At 48.5% G+C, this 8,960-nt stretch overlaps 1 protein-coding gene across 1 annotated transcript; it reads right to left on the bottom strand.

Moving 5' to 3' along the window:
* Window positions 1-7,158: 7,158 nt before the first annotated feature.
* Window positions 7,159-8,960, bottom strand: GP5 (glycoprotein V platelet). Its single transcript, XM_007102375.4, has one exon. It carries the CDS (start codon window positions 8,958-8,960, stop codon window positions 7,251-7,253), a length of 1,710 nt encoding a protein of 569 aa, XP_007102437.2. The 3' UTR covers window positions 7,159-7,250.

Below are 8,960 nucleotides of genomic sequence, written 5' to 3' on the forward strand. Positions count from 1 at the left end.
AGTCCTATGGAGTTAGTAGGTGGAGCTGGGATCTGAACCCTTCCGACTCTCCAGCCCATATTTTAACCACTGCTTCTCACAAGCAGACACCCAATGAAAGCAACAAGAGTTTTACTGCCTTCAATTGGAATAAATGAGAACGTGATCCGAGCGTAATAAACTAGAACCCAAGCTTATCATTACATTCATGAACACCTGTCACTGTCAGGTGCTCCGTAAATGTTTGTGAAATGAGGTAGCGTGTAGTTTCAGGAAATGAAAACCAACTCAGTGTCAAAATGACAGTCTTCACGCCTGTAGGAAGCAAGTAGCAACTCACAGGCCCCGTGAGCAAGCAGAGCAGCGCTTCACGGGCACGCATCCGTGGACAGTGGGCGCTCCCAGCCCCACACTTAGACCCCCCGAACGCCCCCGCTCCTCCCCTAACCCCCGTCCCACCTGCTCTCGTGCCCGCCCCTCCCCCGCTCCTCGGCGCTCAGCCCGGACCCTGCTGTAAGGGCTCTGCGCTGGGCACCGAGCTCCCGGAGGGAAGGCTGGGTTTTCTCTCTCTCAGCCTGTCACACAGCGGACCTGCTCGGAAAATATGCTTTTGTGTGGATGGAGTTCAGCGCTCTCCCCCAAACCCCACAGGTCAGACATACATAAAGTGAGAAGAAACAGGACAGAAAAAGAACTGGAAAAATTCTTTTTTTAAAAAAAGTTTTTTGGGGGCTTCCCTGGTGGCGCAGTGGTTGCGCGTCCGCCTGCCGGTGCAGGGGAACCGGCCCCGGTACCCTGGATCCAGCCACTGAATTAAATTAATGCTTGTCTCTTCATGATGTGATGAAATCATCTTGTAACATTCCAGATGCCTAATGAGGGTGGGCACAGCTACTGCGCAGTGAGTCCTGGAATCGCCCCGCCTTCGGCACGCCCTGGTAGTAATGGTGATTTTTAAAAGCTGGGAAGCCCAGAGTGACTTCTCCCAAAACAGACTTGGTCAGTCCCCATGTCAGCAGAGAGTCAGAGCCCAACCTGCAGTTGTTCCAGAAAGAGAAGCCAATTACAACATGCTGGGGTGGGGGCAGAGAGACTGGAAACTTGGAGAATAGAAATGGAAAGATTTGCAGTTAAACATGCAAATTGCTTGTCCCCAATTATCTCCTCTCCCTCCAAGGACCCCACTTAGATGGTAACAAAGGGATTGAAATGATAAACCCACTACATCACAGGGAATGGAAGAGGATTATCAATGGACTAGAGATTTCAACACATTTATGGAACAGAACAGTTGAAGGTAGCTGAGGAGAGAGATCTCATTTTTTTAACAGAGCTCCAGAGGGGTTTGAAAATTGATTACACCAGGTACAATGCAGGACAGGTGTGTGTAAGATGGGGAGTAAAAACCAGGGCGTTATTTGAAAGCTACTGTATGGAACATTTGCATTTGCTCCCACACCTAGGAAAACAAACAAGTTATTTTTTTAAATTGTTTAAATTGCAATGTTCTAGAGAAAACAACCCTCCACGAACATTCTGGCTTGTAGAGGTTTCCAGTGTAATACTCAGCCTGCGACCCCAGAACCCAAACATGAAACTTGCCATGTGTACAGAGCTCTCTGATGGTGACTTTTATTGCCTCCCTTTTAAAATATGAGCCAACAACATGGATTTAAGGGAAGCAAACAACAATCAACAACAAATCCCAGAGAAAATAGATATAGCTCAGAAAGGAAAAGGTAACTTTAAAAACTACAAAATTTTAAACCCTAGCATCCTAAGAGAAATCCAAAAGAGACTGCATCCATTAAACAAGAGTAAGAATCTATAAAGAGGAACAATTAAAGAACAGGCACCACAGAAATTAAAAATACAACTGCAGAAATTAAAATTTTAATTAAAGTGTTGGCAGACAGAGTTGAGAAGTCTCCAGAAAGTAGAAGAGAGAGATTTCAGAGACAAGACACAAGAGAAGATAAAAATAAATAAATAAATAAATAAAGGATTAAAAGAGAGGCAAAAAATTATCAAGGAAGTAGTGTATGATAATTTCACAAAACTTAAGGACACAAGTCTCCAGAGGACCCTGGATGTTTCCAGCCGTGTGAATGAAATAAAGAGGAATACATAGCATATGATATTGACAGCACAACACAAAAGACATAGAGAAGATCTTAAAGGCTCCCAAAAAGAAAAAAATTAGTCAGCTGTAAATAATGGCAATGAATTCTTACCAGTAATCTTGGTGCAAAAGACAATTTGAATTTAGAATTCTATTCCCAGCTAAACTAGCAACCAAGTATGAGGGGAGAATAAAGAAATTTTCAGGTAAGGACTCGGAAAAAAGGACACCCTCTGTATCCCTTCTCCTAGGAAGTTATAAGATGGGAGAGCACACTAGAAAGAGGAAAACACGGAATTTAGGAGATAGTGGATGCAACCAATGAAAACCATGGAGAGGAGTTCCCAGAGGCAGCTGGGTAGAGGTCCAGAGTGGTTTCTACAAATTCTAGAAAGATGAAGGAAGTGCTAGAAAGGAAATGTAGTTACAATGTACTACTTGACACTATAGTAAACAATATTTCCAAAGAAACAATAACATCAATTCCTTTTCATTCATTTTCAACAACCACCAAAATGTTAATTACAGTAAGAGATCATAAAAGTCATCAAACTCGACACAGTCCTTAAGGGAAATCTACACCCCGAAAAAGAAGAAAGAGTGAAAATTAACGGGCTAAGTATCTGACCTAAGAAGTCATGAAGAGAAAAACAACTAAATAGACTCAAAGGAAATGGAGGAAGGAAATAATAAAGCCGACAATGAATGAAATAGAAAACAATGATACAATAGAGAGGGGCAGCAAAGCCCCAAGTTTGTTCTCAGTAAAAGTAGGAAAATAGAAAAAACACTCATGAGGTTTATCTAGAAAAAAAAGAAGATGGATATAAACAATATTAAGGATGAATAAAAGGGGGACGACAACAACAGATACAATAGAGAAATTAAATATTATGGAAAATGTTAGGCTAACAAATTTGAAAATGTGGGGACAAAATGAACAATTTCCTTAAAAATATATAATGTAACAAAAGTGAGGAAATAGAAAATTGAACAGATTTATGACCATTGAAATTAAATCAGTAGTTAAGAGTAAACCACACAAACTTACACATCCATGGTAGCCAGGCTCCAAAATGGCCCCAGTGATCCCTGCCTCCAGGTGTTCTCACTCCAGCTGGTGCCCTCGCACACTGAAGAGGCTGACCTGCGTATACCAGTAGGATACTGAGGAACTGATGAAATGTGACTAGCAAGGCTAAGCTATAAAAGACACTGACTTCTGTCTTGATATCTCTCTTTTGAACACTCGATCTGGGGGATGCCAGTTGCCTATCAGAATTCCAGCAGGGTTTCTCAGTGGAGCTTGACATACTGACCTTAAAATATGCATAGAACTGCCAAGGGCCTAGAATAGATGAAACTTTTCTGAAGAAAAACAAGGTGGAGTGGTGACTCTACCGAGAATTATCAAAGCTACAATAATGAAGACAGTGAGTATAAGACTAGATAAATAGGCCAATGGTATAGGCTACAGGACCCAGAAACCAACCCATGCATATAAGGAAACTTGATAAATGACAGCTTTGCAAACCAGCGGGGAGAGAATGGACTGTGTGATAAATGGTCTGGGACAATAGGATGTATGTTTGCAAAAAATACAGTCGGTTCCCTACATCTCACCGTATACTAAAATAAATTCCATGTGGACTAAAGATCTAAATGTGAAAAACTTTACAACTTTTAGAAGAGAATAAAGGAGAGTAATTTCATGGTTTGAGAGTAGGAAGATTTTCTTTTTTTATATATAAATTGATCTGTTTTATTTATTTATTTTTGGCTGCGTTGGGTCTTCATTGCTGCGCGCGGGCTTTCTCTAGCTGCAGCGAGCGGGGGCTACTCTTCCTTGAGGTGTGTGGGCTTCTCATTTCTCATTGCGGTGGCTTCTCTTGTTGTGGAGCATGGGCTCTAGTCTTGCGGGCTTCAGTAGTTGTGGCTCGCAGGCTCTAGAGTGCAGGCTCAGTAGCTGTGGCACCCGGGCTTAGTTGCTCCTTGGCATGTGGGATCTTCCCGGACAAGGGCTCGAACACGGGTCCCCTGCACTGGCAGCAGGATTCTTAACCACTGCGCCACCAGGGAAGCCCCAGGAAGATTTTCTTAAGGCAAGGTTTTTTTTTCAAAAGCCCAAACTATAAAGTTTTATTGCTAAACTTGACTAAATTAAAATTAAAGCTTCTGCTCCACAAAAGACAGTATGAATAAAGTGAAATAAGAACAGAAAAAAGATACCTGCAAAGCATATAATTTACAGAAGATTAATGTCCAGGATATGTAAAGAGTTCCTAGAAATCAATACCCAAAAGACAAAATGCCCCATTATAAATTGGTTGACAGATGTGCACAGATAATTCTAAGAAGAAATCTGAACGTTCAATAGACATTTAAAAATAACTTCAACTTCACTAGTTATCAGGGAAATATAAGATAAAACAACAATGAAATACCATTTCCTACCTATCAGATTGACAAAAATTAAAAATTCTGACATTATCAAGAGGTGGTAAGGATGTAGAGTAATGGGCCTTAAAAAGAAAAGAAAAAACACTGGGAGTAAATGTCCATCAACAAGAGAACAGATAAATTGTGGTATATTCATTCAATAGAATATTATGTAGCTACTAAAATGAATGAACTAGAGCCAAATGCTTCACGTGGATAAATCTCAAAAATGTGTTAGCCCAGAAAAAAACAGTTGAAGAATACCATATGCAGAGTATGAGTTTTATGCTGTAGGTAGTTTCAAAATTTGGAGCAATGTAAATAAATAAGCCAAGAAGGCACATAAACACACACACCCCCCCCTAGAGTGAAGGGTGACCAGAACCAGTTGGAGTGGGAGGGTGCCTAGTGCCAGATAGCCTGAGAGGAGGGCACACAGAAGGGAACACTTTAATCTGCTAGGACAGTCAGGGAAGACTTCACCAGGAGGAGACATGTGAACTTGGCCTTGAAAGAGAAGTGCACCTACAGTGCCAGCAACCCAGGTCTTTCTGCTCCACATCCAGTGGTTGTTGGAGGACCTATTTCTCTGGACCCTGAGCACAGAGCCTGACCACACAGGGCTGAGACCACCCACAAGTGAAGACTAACTTGAATATTATCTCCAGTTTGAGGATGTTTGCTCTCATCTTTATATACACAGAGGAAAAAACAAAAAACAAAAAACAGCTCAAATCTCTTCTTTTGAAATGATGACAGCAGTAATAATTGCTTGTCCTTTAATAATAAGAGCTACCATTTATTGAGCATTTACTGTATGCACGGCACTGGGTGGGCTGTCATCAGATGCTTTATTGCCTGTAGTTCTCACAACAACTCTAAGAGGCACGTACTGTTTATACCTTTCCAGGGATGAGGAAACCAAGGCTTCGAGAATTCAGGTGCCTTGCCCACAGTCCTATGGAGTTAGTAGGTGGAGCTGGGATCTGAACCCTTCCGACTCTCCAGCCCATATTTTAACCACTGCTTCTCACAAGCAGACACCCAATGAAAGCAACAAGAGTTTTACTGCCTTCAATTGGAATAAATGAGAACGTGATCCGAGCGTAATAAACTAGAACCCAAGCTTATCATTACATTCATGAACACCTGTCACTGTCCGGTGCTCCGTAAATGTTTGTGAAATGAGGTAGCGTGTAGTTTCAGGAAATGAAAACCAACTCAGTGTCAAAATGACAGTCTTCACGCCTGTAGGAAGCAAGTAGCAACTCACAGGCCCCGTGAGCAAGCAGAGCAGCGCTTCACGGGCACGCATCCGTGGACAGTGGGCGCTCCCAGCCCCACACTTAGACCCCCCGAACGCCCCCGCTCCTCCCCTAACCCCCGTCCCACCTGCTCTCGTGCCCGCCCCTCCCCCGCTCCTCGGCGCTCAGCCCGGACCCTGCTGTAAGGGCTCTGCGCTGGGCACCGAGCTCCCGGAGGGAAGGCTGGGTTTTCTCTCTCTCAGCCTGTCACACAGCGGACCTGCTCGGAAAATATGCTTTTGTGTGGATGGAGTTCAGCGCTCTCCCCCAAACCCCACAGGTCAGACATACATAAAGTGAGAAGAAACAGGACAGAAAAAGAACTGGAAAAATTCTTTTTTTAAAAAAAGTTTTTTGGGGGCTTCCCTGGTGGCGCAGTGGTTGCGCGTCCGCCTGCCGGTGCAGGGGAACCGGTTTCGCGCCCCGGTATGGGAGGATCCCACATGCCGCGGAGCGGCTGGGCCCGTGAGCCATGGCCGCTGAGCCTGCGCGAACACACACACACAAAAAAAGTTTTTTAAAAAAATAAATTTATTTATTTTATTTATTTATTTTTGGCTGTGTTTGGCCTTCGTTGCTGCGTGCGGGCTTTCTCTAGTTGTGGCGAGCGGGGGCTACTCGTCCTTGCCGTGAGCGGGCTTCTCATTGCGGTGGCTTCTCTTGCTGTGGTGCACGGGCTCTAGGCGCGCGGGCTTCAGTAGTTGTGGTTCATGGGCTCTAGAGCACAGGCTCAGTAGTTGTGCGCTCGGGCTTAGCTGCTCCGCGGCATGTGGGATCTTCCCAGACCAGGGCTTGAACCCGTGTCCCCTGCATTGGCAGGCGGATTCTTAACCACCGCGCCGCCAGGGAAGTCCAAGAACTGGAAGAATTCTGCTTTTCAAATAAAAGTAGATAAAGCGAGCACTCCATCTTCTCCGCCAGGAAAAGCCATTATCACTGGATTCCCCTGTATTCATGTTATTCATTCATTTCACAAACATTTACCAGACACCTGCCAGGTGCGGGAGGTGGGCCCTGGACTGAAGCTGGCTGTCTCCTTTGCACCTTCCCTCCGAAAACAGTGGAGAGAACCCTCCCTCCAGCCGGCAAGGCGGGCGCTGGGAGGGGCCTTCACAGCCCGCGTCCCCTGGTGCACACGACGGAGGAGGAGACAAAGGCACAGCAGGCAGCCACGGTTTCCGACTGTAAATGGTACGGGGCGGGGGCGGGAATGGGAGGTGAGCTAGAAAGGGGAAGAGAGAGGGAGGGAGGAAGAGAGGGAGAGAGGGAGGGAGGGAGGGAGATGGGAGAAGAGGAAGAGGAAGCAGGGAGAGGAAGACAGCGGCAGCCCGTCTGGACTCTCCCCAGAGCCACGTCTGACAATACCCTGGTCACGTTTTAATTAATTGCAAGGTTTTACCGTTGCCTCAAACCAGAGCTCTGTCTCTGATTAATTTCCGAAAGAGCCTGCCGAGTCGAATCATCGCAAACACTATGATCCCCGTAATTATGGCCTGAGCAGCTAAAAGCAGAAAATAGAGACCCCAGAACAGGCTCTGGTCCTGACTTTTGCCCTCGGCCACCGTCCGGGCCCACGCCCAGGACTCGGAGCGCTTGGGTCCCAAGGAAGCGCGGGCAGGGGCGGCGGGCAGGGCGGGCTGCCGGGGGGCTTCGGAAGAGCCGAGGGCGAGGCGGCGGGAAGGCGGGCTTCCGGGGCGCGGGCAGCCGGGGTCGCCGGGGGGCAGGGCCCAGAGCGGCAGGCCGGCGTGCGGCCCGGGGCCGTGACACAGCGGGGGCTCGGCTCGACCCACGAGGCCCGCGTGCCGCCGCAGCCACGCCAGGAACGGCCCCAGGCCACAGTCGCAGCGCCAGGGATTGTGCCCCAGCAGGACCTTCGCCAGCCGGGGCAGAGCCTCAAATACGTCGCCGGGCAGTGTCTCCAGCTGGTTGTGGTCAAGCTGGACCTCCTCCAGGCTGCTGAGGTTGCGGAAGAGCTCGCGGGGCAGAGTCCGCAGCTGGTTGCGGCGCAGCGACACGTGGCGCAGCCCGCCGAGGCCGCGGAGCAAGCCGGCGGGGAGGGAAGCCAGGCTGGTGGAGCGCAGGGCGAGCACCCGCAGCTCGCCGAGGCCCCGAAAGGCGTCCTCCGGGAGCGCGCTCAGCCGCGGGCTCAGCGTCACCCCCAGGACCCGCAGGCCGCTCAGGTTGCGGAAGGCGGCGGCAGGCAGGGTGCGCAGCTGGGTGGCGTTCAGCCACAGCTCCCGCAGGCCGCCCATCACCCCGAAGAGCACCTCGGGGAGTTCCTCCAGCGGGTTCTCGAACAGGGTCAGGAAGGTCAAATTGTGCGAATGAAGAAAGAGGGCAGAGGGCAGAAACTCGAGGCGGTTTCTGGAAAGAGTCAAAGAGCTCAGGCTTCGCAGACGGTCGAAGGCGCCGGGTGCGACGTAACGGATGTGATTTCTGTCGAGCTGCAGCTCCATCAGGGCGCGCAGTCTATCCAACAGCCCCGAATCCAGAGACACGAGCTGGTTCGAGTGGAGCAGAAGCTTCTCAAGCTTAACCTGGACCCCAAACAATCCCTCGGGTAGGTGGGTCAAATTATTTTCCGATAAATCCAACAATTTCAGGTTCCCCAGGTGTGTGAAGAGGCTAGCAGGGAGGAAAGCGAGTTGGTTTTGGTTCAGAAAGAGCTCCTGCAGGTTAACCAGTTTCTGAAACATGTTTTGGTCAAGGCTCTTTAGTTCATTGCCGTCCAGAAACAACTGTTCCAAGAGCACCAGCTTATCCAACAGCGCGCCTGGAAGATGAGTGATCTTGTTGTGCGATAACCTCAGGGTTTTAAGTTTTATCAGGTCGTTGAAAGTGCCGGGAGCAATGGCCGAAACTTGGCTGTCGGACAGCATTAGGCGCTGCAGGACGGTCATGCCACTGAAGCTGCTGTTCTGCAAGACGCCGCGGCCCATTTGGAAGAGCAGGATGTGCGTGAGGTTGGTGGGCAAGCCGAGCGCCGCGATGCGCGCCACGCTGCCCTGCGAGCACTGCGCGGCGTCGCGGAAAAGGCACCTGCAGGTGGGTGGGCAGGGGAAGGGCTGGGCGCGCAGGAGCCCGAGCGCGGCGCACGGCAGAGCGCTCCTCAGCAT

The sequence above is a fragment of the Physeter macrocephalus genome, chromosome 1 (assembly GCF_002837175.3).
Source record: "Physeter macrocephalus isolate SW-GA chromosome 1, ASM283717v5, whole genome shotgun sequence".
Taxonomy (NCBI): Eukaryota; Metazoa; Chordata; class Mammalia; order Artiodactyla; family Physeteridae; genus Physeter; species Physeter macrocephalus.

What these genes read in the sequence shown, in the direction of transcription:
- GP5 (XM_007102375.4), bottom strand. Translation starts at nt 8,960, where the DNA reads ATGCTGAGGAGCGCTCTGCCGTGCGCCGCGCTCGGGCTCCTGCGCGCC.